This window comes from Euleptes europaea, chromosome 11, assembly GCF_029931775.1.
Source record: "Euleptes europaea isolate rEulEur1 chromosome 11, rEulEur1.hap1, whole genome shotgun sequence".
Taxonomy (NCBI): Eukaryota; Metazoa; Chordata; class Lepidosauria; order Squamata; family Sphaerodactylidae; genus Euleptes; species Euleptes europaea.
In genome coordinates this window covers 48,217,019-48,239,767 of record NC_079322.1, presented here as the reverse complement: position 1 = coordinate 48,239,767, position 22,749 = coordinate 48,217,019, and the positions used below count along the sequence as shown (strand labels likewise).

The 22,749-nt window shown below is 40.5% G+C and overlaps 1 protein-coding gene across 2 annotated transcripts in view; it reads left to right on the top strand.

The window, feature by feature from the left end:
- The window catches only part of PHF14 (PHD finger protein 14), a 147,165-nt gene that overhangs the window by 60,411 nt on the left and 64,005 nt on the right, over positions 1-22,749 (top strand). For both annotated transcript variants that reach the window (XM_056857413.1, XM_056857414.1), the window contains 2 exons: positions 3,818-3,868; positions 3,978-4,099. In XM_056857413.1, coding sequence (XP_056713391.1) covers positions 3,818-3,868; positions 3,978-4,099 — 173 coding nt within the window. The remainder of the gene's footprint in view (positions 1-3,817; positions 3,869-3,977; positions 4,100-22,749) is intronic.

Here is a 22,749-nt window from a genome sequence, read left to right as displayed (position 1 = left end):
GATTGAGGTGTAATATCTTTTTGAAAAAGACTCTTGGTGAAATACTTTATAAATTTAAAATACTTGGTTTTATTCTTTCTTTTTGTTTTAAGGGTGTGTTCCAGTTAAGTTTGGAAGCCATGTGTCAAGTCCTTGAACAGTCATACTGCTTTGGATTGTGGCTATAATTAATCATGAATATAAAAGCCCCACATTCCAGTCTTCCACTGAATCTAAGTTTCTGTGACCTTTTCTTGACGAAATGACACTCTCATATGCTCAAAGCATCCCCCTTTGGCATTTAAGCCACCTTCAAAGGACTGTGCCCGTAATGGAAATTTTGAAGGAGGGACTAATGTTTATCATGCTGCCCTTTGGCTCCCAGGTAAAATCCAAGGTTCTGGATTGGCTCCAAGCCAGATCAGCTAACCAGGTATACCCGGGTTCACGCAGAGGGACAGGGAGTGTGGGTTAATCTATAAAGCTCTCCTTGCAGGAAGTCAGGTGCTCCTTTCCCTGGAATTGGTTAGCAGAGTGGTTGTGGCCAGCGGGATGTGTGCCTTCATTCGGGGGAAGCATAAGCTGTGCCAGCCTTTTCCAGAGGAGGCCCAAGGGCCATGTAAGTTGTATGAGGGTATTAGTTGGATGCATGAAGGAATCGTGTCTTCCTTTTCCTGGCCTGGCAATCTGGAACCCGTACTGGTGTTTAATTGCTTGTTTGCTTTTTTTTTTTTTTGCCAAATTCTCATTGGTCTCTTTGCCAGGCGTGTGCAGCTTAACTTCCTGTCCAACAGCTGCAGCGTTCCTGCTTCCCAGGGCCAGCTAACTAGATGCTGTGTGCTTTGTGCGTTGGTGCAGAACTGCCCATGTCAAGGCAGTGGCCTTTTAGGCAAAACTGTGTATCTTTGCCCTGACTGGACATTTATGTAAAACCTCCCATCATTTGGGGATGCCTTTCTTTTAATGAAAATAGTTAACAGTATTTTGTACCTTTTGGCTTTCTTACTTGAAATGTACCCTTTAATAAACCTTTTTTAAAACTCTGCTGGTTATTCTTCTTTTTTTTGGTATTTCTCAGACTTGCCGGCTGTTCTAGGCAGCTCCTCCTTGCAATGAAAGGGGACTGCCAGGGGAAGTCAAAGGGGAGGGGGCTCCTCTTAAGAAAAAAGGAACCCCTATAAGCCAAACCCCCACCTGTCCAAGAGTTAGAGCAATTAGAAATGAGGCAGAAAGGGTGGTGGTGGAAGGCAGGGAAGTCTGTTGTCCAAGAAAAAGGGCTCTTCCCAGTTCTTTGGAATACCACCACCACATGATTTGCCTGCTTATACATATTATTTGACAACTCCTTGTCTTTCTAGAGCTTTTTGTTTAGCTAGATTGAATGCTAACCCCTCTATAGTTAGGGCAGAATTTTGAATATACCATATTCAGACAGGACCTGTCCTTGCTCTTCTGGCTCTATCGATTCACTAGCTCAAGCCCTTTTGGAATGCCACTTTTACGAGGAACTTCGATCACATTATATTTCCCCCCTTTTAACTTACAAATCTAATGCCTCTGTGTCTGACATAATGCCTTTTCTACTAAGCGATAGCGATCCCAAGGCTACATTGTCAGTGGCAAGATTTGTTTCAGTCCTTATATCCCTCGAACACTAGTTACATGCTGCTCAAGATCAATGGATCAAGGAGCTTCTAAGGGATAAAAGGAAAGGGAAAAGGGCTCGTTGACTGATTCCCTCCCTCTCCAGGGGCCCCTGCTTCCCTCATAGCGGCCATCATAGGAATAGCCATTTTGTTAACAAATAAATTCATTGAAGTCCCACTGCACAACTGAAAGTGAATATTTTGTAACCATAGAGAGATCTTATTTTTCATAACATACTACAGCTAAGCAGGCAGTTGTTTAGAGCCATTTTCATTATTGTAAAAAACAACAATAACAACAAAAACCATTTTGGTGTGCTTTCAGCTGCCTCTTTGAAGTTTTGTCTCTTTCTTCATCCAAGGCTTGGCCATGATGTGGAAATGTGTAAAGGTCTCCAAGGCTGATTAAGTTTCCATGGAACTGAGCTGTTGACCATAAGATACAGCTCACACAAGATCCTGAGGTTTAAAAGCAGCAGCTTTGGGAAATCCCACATTTACCTGGCGAAATTCAGAAGAGATATATCACACAGCTGAGTTAATTGTTGAATATTTTATTTAAGCCCTACATAAAGCACTCCCCCAAACTGGGGAAGATCTCCAGTGAGGTTAGGCGGCTTCCCTGGCAGAGTTTGATTACATAAACCCGGGTACTGTATTTATGCTCTTGCCCCCCACATTGCCCTGTAGAGTAGTTCAGGACTGTAGTTCAGGACTACAGTTCTCAACCTTACTGTCAGCTATTGGGACTACTGCAGAGCTGTGATTAGTGTCCTGGAATTGGGCTTGGTCAAAAAATAAACACTTTGGATTTTTGTTCAGTTCGCTTAGCTTCCCAGTTGTACCTCACTTAAGCATGCAGTTTTCAGTACAAAAATTAAAGCTCTCAACGGTTTAGCTCAGTTCTATTGCACATGCTGAAACTCAAAAGAAAGCACTGTTGTGTGTTTTCTGGGGGGAAATATGAATCAGAGCATTTTCTAATGCCTTCAATAGGGAGTGATCTGATTTAGCATATTTATTTTGACTTATATTTACTAAACAGAATTTTACCCCGTGTTAATTTTACTTGAACTGAAATATTTGGTTGGGGGAGGGAAATGGGTGGTTTAAATATTATGTTCAAATAAATTCACAGATTACATGGAAATTATGTTTGTTAAGATAATGCTTGTAAAATTTAAAAACAATATGGCATGTATTTCCTCTGTGTGTGTATAAAGTGCCGTCAGGTTGCAGCTAATTTATGGTGCCCTGTAGGATTTTAACCCAAGAGACTAACGAGGTGGTTTGCTATTGCCGTCCTGTGCATAACAACCCTGGAATTCCTTAGTGGCCTCCCATCCAAATACTAACCAGGGCCGACCCTGCTTAGTTTCTGAGATCTGAGGAGATCGGGCTAGCCTGAGCTATCTGGGTGGCGTGGGAGGCAAAGGCAAAACTCCTCCAGTCTAAGCCCATTGAAATCAATTTTAGCACATCCCAACAACCACGCGTGACTGTCCACTCATCTGTTTCAAAAATATATCTTCTCCGTGGTAGTCACTGGGGCACCTCGTTTCACTGTCCGTAACATCACTGGCATTACTTGTTAGTTCCATGTCAGATTGGTTGTTACAGTACCACTTCCACCATGTGAGAGAATGCATACGTACATAACTTTGGCTGTGCAGGTCAAATCATAAGGTAAACTTAGAACTGGATTTTTGAATTATTATATGTATTTGTAGTTGTCTCTTTCTGCTCCCCACTTATAAATCAATAAAACATACATATGCTCTCTCACACAATTGCGAAGGATACTCTCCTGAAGAGCATTAATTACAATTTGGAACTGCCAAGCTTGCTTAATATTGCATTACTAATGGCATCCATTCATTTTTATTAGTTTTACGAAACAGTTAATTTTTAGAAATGGAAATTTTCCTATAGCACTGGAAAACTTTACGGAAAATTTTCTTCCTCACCTCTCTGAAAGAAAAAAGTAAAATGTCTTTATCCTTTTCTATAGAGAGTTTTTTAGATAAAAGGTTTGACCATAAAACCTTTTTCTCTGTGAACCCTCAGAAGTGACACATACATGGAGACAGATTATGGAATCCCCATTTGTTGTGGAGAGGTTCTTTTATAATGAGCAGCCTCTGGTCTATTCAAGTTGATTGGTCTTAATTTGAAAATGTATTTGTTTTTAGAGAACTAGAGGACGAAAACGAAGCTACCTTCCTGAAGAAGAAAAAACAGAGGTTGGAATATTGTAATGTATTTATTTTAATTTGAGTTGATGATCATATTAATGCTTGAATTATGTGTTGAGCTTAAAATGCTTCTGCTTTTCCTGTTTTTCAATAATAGGAACGCATTCCTAGAGAAAGAAGACAAAGGCAGTCTGTAGTACAAAAGAAGCCAAAGTCCGAGGATCTAAGAACTGAATGTGCTACATGCAAGGGGACTGGAGACAATGAAAATCTAGTCAGGTATGTTTCAATTGACCTTTTCCAGTGGGTTAAAGTTCCGTCGTCTTTACTTTTTCATCGTGGCTATAATGAACCATCTATTAATACAGAATGCTTTTTGAAAAATATATTATTTGGGGAAAATGTGGCTTTGCAAACATTGATTTGATCCACTTACATTGACTTGCCACGTAACATAAGAGAATTTTGTCAGAGTGAATGGCTGGTGTTCATAGCAAAGAAACACAAGCCAGATATTTTGGCAGCCTGCTACAATATCCACTACTGATCTTACATCCCATAAAGCCATGTGAGGTTAGTTAACTTTAACTCTCATGCATAATATAATGACCATAGTTGACTGCTTTAAAATACCTAGTTGCTTTAGTCCAGTGCAACCTAAAAATGCCTCATGATGTGTTTTTCCCCTCCGTTGAGTAATAATAATAGTAATAATCTTAAATAATCTGGCCTTTTTAAGATTACTTTGTGAAACCAAGAAGGTCTGGTGATCAGATGATGGACTTATATTCATTAACTTTTTAACAAAGCAAAGTGGTTTGTCTGTCACTTTGTAACTCTGGTTTTGCCTTTCAAAATGGAATTATTTCATAAAGAGCTTGACTTGTGAAACAAAATAAAAATACAAGAGCTATGAATATCTCCTTCAGTCAAGATAACTTAATTTGTCTTATGATAAAGCTGGAAAGGGAATTACTTTTAGTCTTCTCTGTAAGGAAATGCATAATGATCCCTACATATTTTTTTTAGGAAACAGGGATTCAGAAAAATTCAAACTAAAAGGTGGTCAGGATCCTGTTGGGTCATAAAGTGAAAGGGGTTGCATTAGGGCCTAGGAGATGAGTTCAGCAAGCCAGTTAGGGAACAGACAGAATAGTCTGAAGTGAGCTCAATAGACAAGATTGAGAAGTAGATTGTGGCAATTTTAGTATGTGCTGCTGTTCTAGAAGAAGAACTTCTGCTAATACAGAATCTGAAGCAATGGCTGACAGTATTTTAATTGTAAGTTTATAAAGATATATTTAATGTTTGACATTTGAAACCTTACTAAAGTATTGTATATTGGGGTGGGGAGGTTGTGAGATGAATAGTAAACCACATTTGGGAAAGGAATCTTTTAGAATTAGATAATTTCTCTTTAAAGATGTGCAGTTACCTATTCATTATGAAAAGAAAATTACAATGTTCCAAACTCACTGTAGTTTCTGTCTCCAGAGATTTTTATCATTATGGATAAGGTCAAGCTACTTAACGTTGTGTTTCTTTTTAATATCCCACACTTTGCTAACAAGTTTGTAGTGGGAACTGCCCTTCTGAACTGTGTTCTTCTTGTGGCCTCCTGTGTCAGCCACAGCATTGTGAGGAAGTTTACAGCAGGTGCCTTGACAGTGATGCTGCGGTTCTGGAAGCTGGTATTGCGGTCCTTTTGTTGCCTTTCAGTGTCTCAGCATGACTGCATGGTTTAAAAGGAAAGGAGAATTTGCTGTTACAAGACTGAAAGCAGCAGTCTTTTCATGTGTGTGTTTAGGGCAATACTGAAGGGATTCCTAAACAGAAATTAATGTTTAATATAAAATGGCTGAAGTTTGCTCTGAGGATTTATTTTGAGATGTTTATCAGCTTTACACATTTAAAATGCATTACTTTCCTCACATTGAACAATGTGTTTGTTGGGCTCTACAAGGCTGCAGCTGTGATGGGGGGTCTGGTTAATTTTGGCATAGCACCTTGGTCTGTGGCGGGGCATCATTGTGACATAATAGGACCAACTGTGTGGTGAAAGGGGGTATGCCTATATTTAAATAAAATATAATGTATAAACATGAGCATGCAGTTAAGGAACTCCTGTGTAGTTTCTTTAAAAATGGATGAATCCCTTTTTTAAACATGTGAAACCTTGTTTTGTCAAAGTTCTTCACTGGAGATTTTTGAATCCCCTTCTTTTATAGTTTTTACTTTACAGCAGCCTTTCATCAGCAATGCCATTTAAGGGACAGGGTTTTGTGTTTCAGGAATACCTGTTGAGAATGGCTGTTAAGTCTGAGGAGCCCCGTCATTCCAACAATGTCTGTTATTAAATGCATCTCTTTGTCCAGCAGCCAAGACTAAAATTGTTCCCAGTTCCACCATCTGTCAGCAGGGTGTCTTTGTTTTAAGAATGCACTGTTTTTTAAAACTGGTCACAAGAACAGCTTCTGTTCTGCCTTTCAGCAGTGGCTAGAAGCATTATTGATTGAATTGATCTTGTTTCTCAGACAAAGACTGTGTTTAAGAGGATGTATATGATCAATTGAAGTCCTTTGCTCTAAGAGATGTCCCTGGTTATGTGGAAACTTCACAACATTATTTGAAGCTTGCCTCCTATTTTGCTTTTTAAGAATATGGCTTGCATAAACCTAAATAACTTTATTGCCCCAGGTGAGATGCTGACTGCATAGTCATGTTAGACCAAGTTTGTGTACTGTTGTATTTTCATCTGTTTTTGTTCATTCTGGTATTCGAAATGTTGGTTATACAGCAAACAATGTAATGGTATATGCTATGTGTTAAACTATAGTTGGGGTGTAAATATTGATGAGATGACTGAAACTAGATCAAAGCAAGTCTTGACATAATTGTGGCTGGAAGGTCTTAGGCCAAAAGAAGGAAATGAGGAAAAGCACTACTATGGGAAACGGAGACCTCCGATGTGCACAGGCATTGGTTTATTGCCATGGTCTAACATAAATATCTTCTTCAGGGGCAGCTACAAAACATGTATGCATCTCCCCACTAATTATGGTTTCAGCCATGGTGGTTCAGGGTTTTTTCCCATACACACCCATCCCTCATGTCTTACCACTGTTGTCCCTACCCAAGAACCAGAGGAAGTAACCCTCCTTACCTCATTGTCCTAGCTCTCTTTTAAAAATAGCACTGCACAACATGTACGTTCTGTACAGTTTCCTTAATTCTCCTGAGATAACTTTCTCTCACAAGAGTCTCATTTTCCTTAGAGTAGGGCATGGGATGAAAGAAACTTGTAAGAATTTAAGAGTTGGGATGTTTAGTTTTAGAGATCTGGAGAAGCAAGGAGGTAAGCAGACTCCTGGGCAGGGGCAGCAGTTGGGTGGGTGGGATGGCAGGTTGTCACCCTACAAAATCTACCACCCAAGGCAACCATTATAGCACATCCTTTGGGATTTAGCCTTCCTAGACGTTCTGTTACAGAGTTTTGCCATGCTTCTGGACCTAACACTTCAGACTCTGCCGTAGGACACATAACCTAAAGTTATCAGCTCCTTTAATTCATCCAACAGCTTGCATATTGTGATTGGAATATATTTATTTTTTCTCCCTGTAAACAGCAGCTGTCCTGACCTGGATGGCCCAGGCTAGTCTGATCTAGTCAGATTTCAGAAGCTAAGCAGGGTTGGTCCGAGCTAGTACTTGGATGGAAGACCTCCGAGGAATACCAGGGTCTCTATGCTGATGAAGGCATAACCTCTGTTAGTCTCTTGCCTTGAAAACCTCACTGTGACTTGATGGTACTTTACTGTGAGCACTTGTCCCGTGATAATCCCATAAACAAACATCCGTAGACTAGTAGTCCAAAAGAGAGTTGATTTATTGGAAGATCTACAGGTTTACAGCAGCTAAGAGTCAAGTTGGCACTAATGAGAACTATAAGCACGGTGCAGGGCATATAACAAAGAGCATAGGGTAAATCAGAGCAAATCTGGATGCCATGGCACCCCCCCTCCCCTGGCAGTAAGTTTTCCACAGAGTTCAGAGTCAAAACACATAGTTGGCAGGGCTGGAGCTGGCCTTGACTGGCACCTGGAGAAACCACAACATCCTCTGACAGGCAATGCCTGACATTCAAACAGCATCTATTCTGTGAATATCCCAAACTGATTTTGAAAAACCCCTCGTGGTTCTTTAATGGAGAGGTTTGCCATGTGGCAAATTACTTTTGAAACCTGGTCCAAAGGCCATTTAGGTACATAGAACTATGTGCCAGAGTCTTTCTTACCAGGCCACAATTGCCATCTTTAATTTTTCACATTAATTTTTTAAAATGGAATTTTATGGAAAATATCGTTTAGGCATTTGTATCACCCTGGTGAAAACTGGTACTTTGCATCTGTCTGACAAGATGGCTTTAGTCCAGTGGTCTTCGTCCCTTTGGTCAGGACCTTCAAACGAACTCCTAAAGATGCTGTTTTTGTCTGTTCTTCGGAAGGACCTAGTGCTAGTGTGTATCGTTAGAGAGCAAGGGTTCCACCTCTTCCATCTGTTTGTACATATGCTGAGAGAAGCGGCAGAATGGTGAGGCAAGGTCCCTCGGCTGTGGAGAGAATTCTTGGCTCTGACCCATGGCTTGTCCTTCACTATGGTATACTACCTGAGGCTTTGCTTGTGTCTCATTTCTTCGCTCTTTATCTGTTGCCCCAATCCTGGCCTTCATACCAGCAAGGTTATCTGGCCTAGTTACTTCTTGCCATGTGCTTCCAGCTCAGTGGATCCTGGAGCTAGAAAAGTTGTAGACCACTGCTTTAGAACTACCTCCATAATATACACTTATGAAGCAATGTCAGGACACCACATAGTTATTTAAAATAAACAGCCTTGCTTAAGATAATGTTTTTGATAAGCAAGGTAAGCATTTTAATAGGCTTGTGAGCAATGTCAAGAATATGTGTATAACATAAGCCCTCCAAGGCCTTGTTTATTGTTTCTGTCATAATTTATAGAGGGACCTTTTTGTGATGCATTCCATTATCATTGAGAAGCTCTGTCCTACTGCTTGTATTATACTCTTTTTTAATACAACATCCTCGTTGCTGCTTTGGCTGATTTATTGTAACATGCTGCTGTGTATCAGCTTGTGAACAAACCTTACAAAGGCATAGAAATAGCTTTCATATGTAGAAGGAAAACTTAATTGTGAAAAGATGCAGGTGTATATCCATCAGCTTGGCAGCAACTCTGGCTCTCTTCTCCCAGAATTATTTTCTGCAGTGCCAATCCTGCCATTATGGAACAATTACACAGATTATTTTAAGAGTTGGTGTTTGTTTTCCTCTTTCCTTCCTGCCCCTTCTCCGTTTTGCATTGTTTATTATATTTAAATCAGAAATTTGATATATAAAAGTAGTAACTAAATAATCACTTAAGATATCTCAGCACTGGATGATATAGGTGTCTCTCATCATTAAGAATAAAAGTTGCTTTCTATCATATTTTTACCCCATAATTTCTCCACGGAGCTCAAGGCGACTTACACAGCACTCCTTCTCCATTTTATCCTCACCTCAGTCCTGTGAGGTAAGACTGAAAGAGTGGCTGGCCCAGGGGTCACCCAGTGAACTTTTATGGCTGTGTTGAAACTTGAACCCCGGTCTCCTGCATTGTAGTCTAACACTCTAACCATTACACCATACTGACTTTCACTGAAGAATTTAAAAAAAAATTAAGCTTCCTCTGTGCTTCAGGATTGGGGAAGGGTAGAAGATGAGACTTGGGCAGCATCAGCAGGTAACATAAACATTCCTATATTGATTGGTCACTCTGGTTCTTGATGAAGCGTTAGTAGGTTACTATGGAGATTTATGAATTTGCAAGTGTTCACATTTCAAATATTTTGCAAGCCTTGAAATTTAAGTTTGTCTCGTAGAAGTTTAAAATAAATACTCTTTAAATTTTATAAGTGCGATAAACCAAACCAGTTGAAGTTGCCTATGATATTCCAATAAACTTGATATTTCTATTGGAAATTTAGATTAGCACTGTGTAGAAAAATATATATTGCACGAATTTTTGATAATGGGATAGAAGTTCATTTACTAAACCAAAAATAGTAAGCATAATTATTTAGGAATGGAGTGATAGGGTTGAAATCAAGGAAATAAAACCGGGAAGCATATTTTGAGTGTTGTCTTTATAGTGGTGATGTTGGCATTGGTATCGGCAAAGCATCATGTGAAATGTGGTAAAACAGGGAGAAAAAAGTGTGTGTTTATGTGATCATTTGGTTTAGTTGGTCATTTATATCCTGCTGCCATCCCAGTGTGTGTGTTGAGGTTCAGAACAATTTGAAAAAGAAAAAAATAATGGGCAGCCCCAAGTAGTAGGTTGTCTACTGTAAGTCATCCCCTTGGGCTTCTAAGTGACATTCACATGACATAATTGACTAACAGCCCATTCCTGAGCTGTCAGTAGCTGGGGAGGAGGTGCTGCCGCAGCTGCCCATTTCCCAGCTGCCGAAAGCTCGAAAAAAGCCTTTTAAAGGTTTTTTGTTTTTTAATGTCGCTTTTCGCCCCATTGAAAACAGTGAGGCACAACAACACTGTTCGTCCCAGCAGCATACCGGGGTGAAAGGGGACATGAGCTGCCTACTGGCAGCCCCTCCCCGGGAATGCCCTCGGGAGGCTGGGACGTGCCCCCCCCCAATGCTGGCATGGGCCTTTATACCGGTGGAATGCCGGCGGAAGACCCAGCCGGTTTCCAGGGGCAGCGCTGCTGCAGTGCTGGGAGACCAGCATCCGGGCCTCCGCACTGGCGTTGGGGCCACATGATGGCATAAGTCGCCCGGGCGCCGGTGCAAGGGGCCCCAATGCCAGCGCAGCCCTTTCCTGGCCTCCTGAGGACTTTCGTCCTCAGAAGTCAGGAATAGCCTGTAAGTTGAGTTTCTCATGAAGAGAGATTTCTACCAGTCTGCTATTGGGTCACATTGCAGCCACATAAACTGTTCTCTAGGAGCTGTTGAACAACAACTCCTCTTGTTGTTGCTTTGTAGCAATATAAACCATGGGAATAAGTTAAATCAAAGTTAAATGGCAATAAATCAGCAATTAAATGTATCACAAATAGCAGCTGTAGTCTTGACCCTGCACACCACGATATTTAGACCCTTTAAGGAAAGAGAGTTTTCCCGTTTGTGAAGAGGGTCTTTACAAGCAATGGATTGAATATCACTTGGTAAGTGAATTACCTACTCTAATCTGCTACCATGTATCCTTAATCCTAACCTAGCCATGTATATATAGATTGAATGTGTTGTTTAAAGTTATTTGTTTAGTACACTTTAATCCTGCCATTCAGGGTATGTGTATGCTGTTCTCCCCTCCTTCATCATATCCTCACAACAGCCCTGCGAGTGTGTGACTGGCCCAAGGCCACCCAGTGAGCTTCCATGGCAGAGTGGGGATTTGAACCACACCGTAATAAAACGCATTCCCCATTTTTGAATTCTTAAGTAGTAAAACAACCCAGTTTATTTAAAAAAAATCCCAAACCTAGATGAAGCAATGCTTGTGCAGGATTCCATCCAATGCCGCTCACAGGCTTTGAAAATTTGATGCAACAAATATTTATAATACTTCGGAAGCTAACTTTACCATACTTGACATTTTTATGAGATGTTTAAGCTTGGTATCCTTTCAGAATTTATGGAAATGCCATGCTTTTCCCCCGGAGCTGCAAGAGCAGCAAGCTTTTCCCTCTAATTCCAGCCAACTCTCATATCTGCGATGAGGCTGTGCGGCGGGAATGTTTAATGGAAGCAATGAGTTGACATTGCAAGCCTGTGTAGTAAGTGACTTTTACCACTGCACATAAACAGAGCAGTTATTCTAAATCATAGTATCAGTTTCAGTCAGATAACCACTAAAATCACTGCACTGTGGTCTGCTGAAAATGCCATCATCCTTCATCTGCCACATTAAGCCCTGGGAGAGAAGGCAGCTGTGGTGCCGGCACCGTCGTGCAGAGGGATGAGCCCTGAACCAAGTGAAAAGATGTTCTGGAAGCACAGTAACCTTTCCTATGATGTGTGCCTTTTCCATTACTTTTTTGACACAGAATGCTGCCGAATGATTTAATGGTGACATTTTGTTTTGCTGACTTCTCTTTTCTCCCCCCCCCCTTCAGTTAAAAAAAAAACAAAAGTTGGCTCGGGGAAGGAAAGAGTAGCCAGGCATTTTGGATTCTGCTGCAGGAATCCTAAGTTGTGAAAAGTACTAAATGTAAGGTTTTCCTGCAGTCCCACTAGAAAGTTTTGATTTTTCTTTTTTTTACTGTATTTTAAAATATGTACTTAAGAAAGAGATTGAGACTGGGAAGGGCAGCCATGAAGGAGCTAGAAAAGATTCTGAAGTGTAAGGATGCGTCACTGGCCACCAAGATTAAGTTAATTCATGCCATCGTATTCCCTAGTACTATGTATGGGTGTGAAAGCTGGACATTGAAGAAAGCTGATAGGAAGAAAGTAGATTCCTTTGAAATATGGTTTTGGAGGAGAGTGTTACGGATATCATGGACTGGCAAAAAAAACAAATCAGCGGGTTATAGATCAAATCAAGCCTGAACTGACCCTGGAAGTTAAAATGACTAAACTGAAGCTGTCATACTTTGGTCACATTATGAGAAGAGTCACTGGAAAAGACCATCATGCTAGGAAAAGTTGAGGGCAGCAGGAAAAGAGGAAGACCCAACAAGAGATGGATGGACTCAATAAAGGAAGCCACAGTCCTCAATTTGCAAGATCTGAGCAAGGCTGTCAAAGATAGGACATTTTGGAGGACTTTGATTCATAAGGTCGCCATGAGTCAGAAGTGACTTGATGGCACTTAACACACACACTTATCTCCTATGCTATCTCATTAGCTCTTTAAGCATAACATAATTTATTGTGCAGAAATCACAAAGCATCTTAATAAACTAGGAGAGTATTCTTATTCTTTTCCTGGTATCAGGTGCATAGTCCTCTTGCATCAGATCTATGGTACTGAGCCCCATCTCTGGTTTTCTGATGTGTAATATTAGAAGCTATTGTAGGAAGCAGCAAGTAGCAGTGTCAGGGCACACTGAGCCCAGGCCCAGTGCAAATGAGCTGAAAGGGTGATCAGACCTCCTCCCAAATCCACTCTGACACAGCAGGACTTTTCCCCAGAGGTGAGGGAGAGACAGAGCAAAAGCCAGGCAGTAAGTGCTTGAATCAGAAGTAATATTTATTATGCTCACACCAAGGATATTTTTCAAAAAGCACCCCATTGTATTACACTCATACACAGGCGTGCCTCCATACACACCTAGGCCAACTTTAGAAGCTGCTGATACAATTCAAAGTGGAGAATCCCAACAAATGTTGAAGGAGATTCTGCTCCACCCTTGCCCTCTGCTAGTTTTATACCCCTTCGTGTCTCAGGACCCACGGGGTTTCCACCCTCCTCCTCTCTAGGAACAAGGTAGGAATCAACCCAATTCAGGTGGCTGGTGCCACAGCTTTTTCAGAAGAAAAGTCTTCTGTTTGGGACAGCCTGGTGAAAATGTCCCTTCTCCGTTTTATCAGTAGGTTGCGCTTGGCTGATCCTGGAGACTAGGTGATCCATAGGTATCTTCCGTATCTTGGCCGGAGGTTGCCAGCACAGTAGTTGATATACCACTGTAGAAGGGCTGAGGTGGGGGGAGGCAGTCATGCAAAACTTGTGTTCCCCTCAAACTAGAAAAAGTATCTTCTGCTTTTGTAGCTTGTGTTTGCTGCAAGCAATGGAACAGACTCATCTGCTTGTTGTAGCTTGCCTTCAAGTGGACAGTCACACCAAATATACTCACCCATATGCATTCAGCCTAGCATTCTAGAAAACAAAGGTTCATTAATGATAAGAAATACATACATGCAGTTTCACTGGGCACAAATTAATATTGCATGTCAGTTAAAAGAAACTATTAATAAATTATGCATGGGTAATTTTAAAACATAAATTCAGTAAGCCAGCGTGGTGTAGTGGTTAAGAGTGGTAGGCTCTTATCTGGAGAACCAGGTTTGATTCCCCACTCCTCCACATGAGCAGCAGACTCTAATCTGGTGAACCGGGTTGGTTTCCCCACTCCTCCACACGAAGCCACCTGGGTGACCTAGGGCAACTTACAGCTCTCCCAGAGCGCCCTCAGCCTCACCTACCTCACAAGATGTCTGTTGTGGGGAGGGGAGGGGAAAGGAAGGAGGTTGTAAACCAGTTCTATTCTCCTTAAAAGGTAGAGAAAGTTGGCATATGAAAACTCTTTTTCTATGTGAACATATAGTAGATGCCTAGGAATTGGGCTGTTAGTGGGGAATGTGAAGCCCTACTGTGTGTGTCTGGAGCCGCAGGTTAGTAGAAAAAAATCAAGGCAGAGGGAAGAACAGTGGCACAGTTTCTTCCTCTTTTTTCCTGTTGCTAGAGAGCTCCACTCTGGATAACTAGGAATAACCACTTCTTTCCTACACAAACTAGCTTTTTTTGGGGGGGGGGGGAATAAAGAGCTCCTGAGGAGGGCTGGCTGGCAGCAGGCAGGCCCAGGATTATTGGCTTCCCCTGGGATATAGTTCTAAGAGGTGAATCTATATGCTAATAGCAAAGTCAGCCAAACTAGAGTATATTTAAATCCCATGATTGGAGCTGTGAAAGGGAAATGCAGATCTTTCTACAAACCTGAAAAGGCCTCCAGGTTTGCAGAAAAATCTGAAATCTAAAAAACACACACACATTGGGGAGATTTAAAAAACCCAAAATGATAAAAGGAGCTTTAAGAAACAGAAGTCTTCAGTGGCTGCTGTTAGGCAACCATAGCTTTCCATGCTGGGTTTCTGTGAGTAAAAACACAGGGGGAGAAGGCATGATCCTTTCCAGGGGTGTTTTGGGTTTTGAAGGAGGACTCATCAGGACCAGGCTTTACTAGGGTTGCCAGTTCCAGGTCCAGAAATTCCTGGAGATTTTGTAGTAGATTCTGGGGAGGGGCCTCAGCCAGATATAATGCCATAGAGTCCACCCTCTAAAGCAGTCATGTACTCCAGGGGGACAGATCTCTCTTGTCTGGAGATCAGTTGTAATTCCAGGAAATCTTCTGGCTCCACTTGGAGGTTGGCATCCCAGGCATGGCAGTAACCACTGAGTGGCTATGCAACAAGTCCTTGTGAGTTCCCTCTTGTAAGTGTATAGGACAAGTCATGTAAGCAATACCACTACCCACACACCCACTCCTTGGACCTAAAATTAGATTCTAATGTGTCTCTTTTTCAAAAGTTAGTTTACATTATAGTAAATAGTCTTTATTTTAATCATTAGTACCACTGCAGTATTAATAACTTGTGCATATATAATTATTAGACGTAGCCAGGACTTAATCCAAGAGCCTTTGGGTATACATGCTTGTACTTATACCAAGCTAATCAAAGCTGCAGATTGGGGGGCAGGGGGAGAGAAGCAATATAGCTGTCCCAGATTGTACTATGGCTGTTCCTTTCCTACCTGCTCCCATTTCTGGTGGCCTCTTGGTTCCTCCTCATCTCACCTGGCTTTAAATGTTTTCAAGTCAGGCTTGGATCTTTGCTTGAGCAACAGCCGCTCTGTTTTGGCTTGTGTATGTCCCTGGTCTTGTTCAAAATGCCACTGCCCATTAGCTTGCCTGTTCTTCCAGTATGCTTGCCTGTTGCTTTCCTGCACCCATTCTATTATCTTTCACCACAACGTCTAGGCTTTGACCCTCATCTGGGAATGGATTGACTTCTAGATTGGTCCATACTGACTTCAGTCCCATTTCTTCTGGGGCTTGCACCTTCATCTCACATGGCTGCAAACACTGCAACATAATTTTATTTTAATCTCAGTAAAAAATTCATGATTTTGGCTCATATTAGAAGGGGTGGAATCTTACCATAAAATGGTAAAAGTTAATGATAATGATGATTTTAGTAAATTTCTTGTCTTTTATAAAAATGCATAAAATTTTATTGCTGATAGGTAAAACCAAGCGTTGTAAAGGAATCATTAGGCAAATTTGTAGCACTATTAAAGAGAATGTTCTGATAATAGCAAAAAATAGTTGAAGCACTGAGAGCCAAAACAATTGGGGATTTATTTGATCCTGTTATGCAAACAGACTCTCAAGCCATTTCTTAGAAAAGGTTGTTAAAAGTGACATAGTTGTGGTGAAATGGGTGTGGCACCAACGGGAGATTTGTGAAGAATTTGCCATAATAATAAAAGCCAGTGGCAAGGATGCAATCCTCATCATCTCTTTGTAGGAAAATATTTGAGGGTAAGAGTCCATATGTTATTTTGTCATTGCACATCCAAACCTGAAAACACACATACACATATGAGCTCAATATACAGTATGACAAAAACTGTAAAATCCCAGAGAGAAGTAGACAATAGTATGAAGATGTTGCAGGAACAACTGTTGCATGGAGTGGGAGCCAGAAAACAGCCAGACAAATGTTTAAAATAGCTATTCTAATAAAAAAAAATGCTGCAGGAAAGATAGTTTACATGGCTACTGATCCCCGTATGTGACAGATGACAATTCAGGAGAAAAGCTGCAGTCCACCAAAAGTCACAGAGCCCATGTGGGAGCTGTCAGAAATTGATCTGAGCAGTTCTAAGAAATGAGAAAAAGACATTTCCATGACAAAGCTATAGTGCTCAAGAAAGCAAGTCTGACACTTGACAGGATAAATTTCCACCTTCTCCACTACTACATCTTATTGAAGAAGATGTCAGAGGAGGGTTTTTTTCCCCGTTTGCACGATATCAGCATTGGCTTAACCAGTGAACCCAAAATAGTGAAACTTAAATATACAGACTTTGATGCCGGCCACAGAAGATGGATCAAGTTCAGAATGTGTCTGAAATGAAGGCAGAATCAACTCCCATTCCTCACTCCAGCAGCCAGGATAGCTGTCAGTGTTGCAGGAAAAACTACAGAGTCAACTCTAAAACAGTGTAGTGAAGAAATGCAACTTGTTCATAAAGGTTGAAATATTCATATATAGGACCTAGTTGAATTAAAATGCACACAACATCTCTGAGGGCGAACATAATTAATTTGGAGGCAAGACAAGGCCCAAACCAAGAAAGTTGGTGGAATGGCATGCAGCTCATTATAGTGCCTCGGATTATTGCATTATATATTGATTCACATTGTAAATTTAGGAGTTTTGGAGTGATTGAGGAGTCTAGCTCTGCACAAGTGCTAGAGAATATCAGGAATTGTGTGGATGGCACTGTGGTTTAGGTGTTCTGATACTTTATTAAATATGGCTTGTGCAGGCTCAGTAGTACAAAAAGAAAACGATTTTTTTTTTTTAGGATGAAGTCTGTGCAAAAGAGCTTTTTATTAAGGTACTCCAGATATTGGTGAGGATGACATTTCTTGATTCAGTTAACATCACTAGTTCAGTGCACAATATAATTGTGCCAAATTGGGAGTGGATATGGGCTCCATCCCTCTGTCTTCTCTGTTGTATAGACTGGAAAACTTGGCCCTCACTTTCTTTCCAAGCAATAACCATGGTTCCATCACTTGGGACCCAACTCCAAAGTGACTTTTCAGTCCCATGTTTATATTAATTGGGAAGGTGCCATAGCTCAGTGGCAGAGCATCTGATTGGTATGGAGAAGGTCCCAGGTTCAATCAGTGGCATCTCCATTTAAAAGGATCAGGTAGTAGGTGATGTTGAAGATTTCTACCGGAGACCCTGGAGGGCTGCTGCTAGACTGAGTAGACAATGCTGACCTTCATGGACCAATGGTTTGACTCAGTATAAGGCAGCTTCATATGTCCTTGTGTAATCCCAGTTTGTGTCAGTGTACATGTAATGCAAAATCATGGCTAATGCTTAAAAAAGTGGAGGGAGGGGAAATAGTTCCAGACAGCAGATGGGGGCAGAATAGTAAGCAACACCCCATATCTATTAAACATGACTTCTCATTGAGTGGCATATGGGTGTACACAAAGTCATTTTGACTTAATTATGTGCTAGCGCTAGTAGTGAATCTATCCTGCCATATTGTTACTGCTGATTAAAGTTAGTGATTGCAGACATTGACCAAGATCCAAAGTGCAGTAGAGATGGTTTTTGCAGAGCACCTTAAGGGATGTTCTTGGACTCAGCCTTGCTATTTGAAGAGCAGGTTGGCTGGCATAATGGCCAAGTACAATCTGCATCTGTTTTGCCAGGCTCAGAACTCTCAGCCTATGCAGATGCAGGCAGTGGCAAACCACCTCTGAATGGCTCTTGCCCTGAAAACCCTACGGGGTCGCCATAAGTCAGCTGTGACTTGATGGCTAGAGAAGCCTTGTGCAATTTTATGGATGTGATGATTTGGAGTGAAGGGGCTGTTTCAACCTAGTCAGAATTTTCCCTCCTGCTCCTTGTCCATATACTCTCTTTCTTATTCTGCCATCCTACCTATTTATCACTTTCTCCACATCAACTTCCTCCCTCACCTTACTCATCACCCACTGTTATCTCTTCTTTTGTGCCAGCTAGCCCTTTCCATATGGAGCCACAGAAGGGCTGTCGCTCAGTTAGTAGAACATTTTCATAAGGTTCCAGGTTCAATCCTCAACTTCTCCAATTGAAAGGATCAAGTAGAAGGTAAAAGGACTTTGTCTGAGACTCTCGAAAACCCACGACAGCCAGAGTAGATAATACTGATCTTGATAGAGCAATAGTCTGTCCCTATATGGCAATTTTACATATTCATGTGATTTAGATAATTCACTAAAAGTTACCTCTGTGTAACTTGGGGGAGGGGTTGGTGTGTGGAGAACCCTGACTTTAAGAAGGGGGATTGGGCTACATTAGTGATCTTAACCTTTTCAGATCCACAGACCATCTTTTAACTAAATCTTGCAATATGGAACCTGCTTCTTTCTAACCATACCTGTCTAACTTCATGCTTTTCTCTCTTGGGTAGCCAGATGTAAGGGAGGACAGGGCTCTGGTACCTTTAATAGTTGCATAGAGGAGGGCATTTTGGTAGATGCAGCTCGACATACAGAGGTGGGGAAAAAAGCTGTGCTTGCTGAAATTTCCCATTCTGTGCAACTGTTAGGGGTACAGGAGCATGTCTTCTTTTGCCTTTGGTCATTCTCTCTTGGTCTTTTCTTTGTCTTTTTTGTTTTTTTTAAAGGTGGTGATGCCACTGCTGCGACCGACGTTAGGTCAGGGTGCAACCTACTTGTGGGTCCTGAACCAATGAGCTAGATGGTCTTTATGATCCCTTCCAGCTATATGATTGTTAATGCCTTCATCTATTTAAAGCAGTCATCCAGCTTAATGGTAGGTAGTACACATTATTTTAAACAACACAAAATGATAGAAAAGGTATCAAGCCATCGTTTTGCCAGCCACTGGGTAGGTTATGGCTTGACATAAATCCTATAAAACTGTTTAAAGCGATTTTCCCAACTGCACTGGAAAAAGAATATTCAGTATTGTATTTAGATATGTTAAACTTCTATAGATGCTATTGGACAGTTTAAAAGGGAAGTATTTTTTAAAAAAATCTTAAGTTTCCACAAGAAAGAAACTGTCTTTTGTTCTTCCTCATAAATATTGGACCATAACTATCAGATTTTCTTACGTGTAGCCCAAAGCATTCACTTACTGTCCATGGAAAACTTAATTACAGAGATCATTAATTTCTAATAGAGACATGATGCATATTACATGAACAAAACACACTCCTCAGGCTTCTCCTTGCATGTGCAGCGCTGCAGGTCTACAAATGGCTAGTATATAGTTACTTAGGGGGCTTTCCATATGGCAAGGAAACATGCAGGTATCTTTTAGAAGGAAAGCGTGCAAACCTGGTGCAGTTCAGCAGCATAACTTCCTAAGTAGATATATAATTTCTCCTTTTTTCCCCTTAAAAAAATGTGTGAGCCCTCCAGTGCTGGAGGAGCTTTGTATGCCACCTGCAATCAAAAATTGCATCAAATAGATGCAATGGAGAAGGATGTGTAGCGCTGCTACTTGGCCCATTTTTGTACTGTGCATAGTTCTAAAAAAATTGTCTGGAAAGATCCTGTAACTCCACACCAGATTCCAGTCCTGTTAGTGTGTTACATCCATGATGGTCGAACTTTGTGGAAATTAATCAGAGAGTTGCTGGTTTGAAAATAACTGCAGGCCCCAAATATTATGTACGCTTTGTGATGTTAGCAAGAGCTAGGAAAGAACTCAGTTGTTCTGAATCTCAGTTGTTCCTTATCTGCCTTAAACACATGGATGAAACATAGCAGGCAGCTTCAAACATGCAATATAACAGAAGGTATATAGTCGAGGCTGTAAGAAAGAACCAAAGAGAGCGAATAGAAATCCAAATCTGTGACTATCAAACTTTGTGATGTGTTTCTCACACTGAAAAATGAAATTGTACAAAATAAATGGCTTTTTAGCCATTTTAGCACTGGTAATTATGTGCCAGTTGTTTAAAAAAGCATTGCTTACACATAATGTTAAGGATTTCATATTGCCACATGGCCTCACATTTGATGAGATGGTACTAAAAAAATTGTTCTTTCTTTCTTTTTTTTGCTAAATTAAGATGCGATCTGTCATCATCAGGTCCCATATTTGAGTAGTATGTGTGCATTTAACTGAAGCTCACTAAAGCAAACTGGCTATTTGCAGAGACCATTGTTGCTGAATGAATGCAAACTCCTCTTGCATTCCCTTTAAACGTTAGTAAGATTATGTTCCCCTCATGTTCATTCTAAGTGAAAGGAGATGTACAAGGAGTCTGGGATGTTCTCTTTTATATCGCATCATAGCTCAGTGAAGATATGCATAGCAAACAAAATTTTTTTAGTCATGTACAGGAGAGAAAGTACATCGATCAGTAACCCTTATTTCAAGTGGCTGATCATTTCCTGGAATACATTTCTCACGCTACCCATTGCTGTCAACACTGAAAGTACCTTATCGTCATGAGCTGTGCCAAAAGCCGCTTCTTAAAAAAAAAAAAAATCTGAATTTCATGTAGAATATGATTGAGACATCTTCCATTGGTCTTCAGAGCAGCTGTTTGCAAAAGTAAAATTTTATTATGTGAATCTGATATCATGTTTCCATTTCAAATTCCACAGATTGAGGTCCAAATGTAAAACTGAATATAAACAAAGTTTACAAGCATTCGTCAGCGTGTCAGATGGTCAAAGAATGCTTCATGTTTTTACACAGATCATTACTAATTAGCAGATTTGATATAATAGTGAGACGGTTCTCCTTATGCGTTGTTGCCCATTTTATGTTCTTAATTTAACCGTTTAAGCAGTTTTCTTTCTACATGCATGTGCACATCTCTTCTTTTGGTTTTTTAATATGCTGCTTGGATATGGAATTCCAGCCCACAGTTATTTTGACTTCCTTTCGTGACATTTTGTTTGAATTCCTGATTTCTTAAATTTAAAATAGTCAGTGAGTTTCTATCAAAAAGTTTCAGAGTATAATTTAGCTATCTGTTCACAGGACAGCTTTCCTAAGTGAAGATAGGATAAGAAGAATTCATTTGATTTGCATATACAAATTGCTTCATGCTATCATCCACTGAAACATGTGGCAGTATCTTCCATGTTTTCTTTGACTCTGAAGTGTGATACCTATTGTCAGACTCTCCTCAAAATCCTGTCTGAGACTTGCTAGGTCAAAAGAAATATATGTAAGTGCCTTTTATTTTCCCTTTGATAGAAATTTCTGCCTTAAAGCACCAGATGCAGCTGTCAGCATGACTGCACTCTTCAAGGCCATATTGGTTTGTCACAAAATCTAATCAGAGTGTAGTTTCCTAAATGTTGTCCTGCAGTGGTTGAGTTAGGTTTAAATAAACATAATAGAATTAAGTGGAAGTACATTCATTTGGCAATATATATAATAGCAGAGCACTCCCTTGGAATTCACAATAGTTCTGACTTGCTTAAATATGTAAATATTCCATGAATTTTGATGCAATAGAGAGAAAACAAGGTATTTTTTTGTCTGTGAAGGAGGGGGAAAAGGAAATTTTGTGGAAAATGTAAATGTAGGCATTACTTTTTCTTGTCAAACCTAAATTTATTTTACTGCTTTAGCAGAATAAAATAAATTATAGTATCCAAAATTGTACTAGTTACATCGTTTTGGAATTCAGAAATATAAATGTGTCAGTTTCTACATTCAAAAGTTTCTACATTCAAAATTGTGACACTAACCAGTACTTTTTTTTTGCCATCAAGTCACAGCTGATTTATGGCGACCCTGTAGATTTTTCAAGGCAAGAGACATTCAGAGGGGGTTTGCCATTGCCTACTTCAGTGTCATGCCCCTGGTGTTCCTTGGAGGTCTCCCATCCAAATACTTGCCAGGGTTGAGGCTGAGAGTGTGTGACTGGCTAAGGTCACCAAGCAAGTTGCCATGGCAGAGTGCGGATGCAAACCTGGGTTTCCCAGATCCTAGTCCGACACTTTAACCACTACATCATGCTGACTCAACCAGTACTATAGACAGCTGCATATTGCTGCATCTGTTTTGCCATCAGAAAGGCAGAAAAAAATAAAAGTTGTAAATATAAAACGGAAGGCAAAATTGTTTGAACAAAGAGTCACATAGTTACAATAGGGCTAGCAGCATATTTGGATCTAGCAGCATATTTGGATTTCAAGTTAACCCTTATAGCATTGAAAAGATCAACTTGCTCAGTAGTATATTATCATAATGTACATTACAGCATATTTATTTACTTTATTTATACCTTTGTAGACAAAATTGTCCTGGCCTGGATGGCCCAGGCATGCCCAATTTTGTTAGATCTCAGAAGCTAAGCAGGGTTGGCCCTCATTAGTACTTGGGTAGGAGA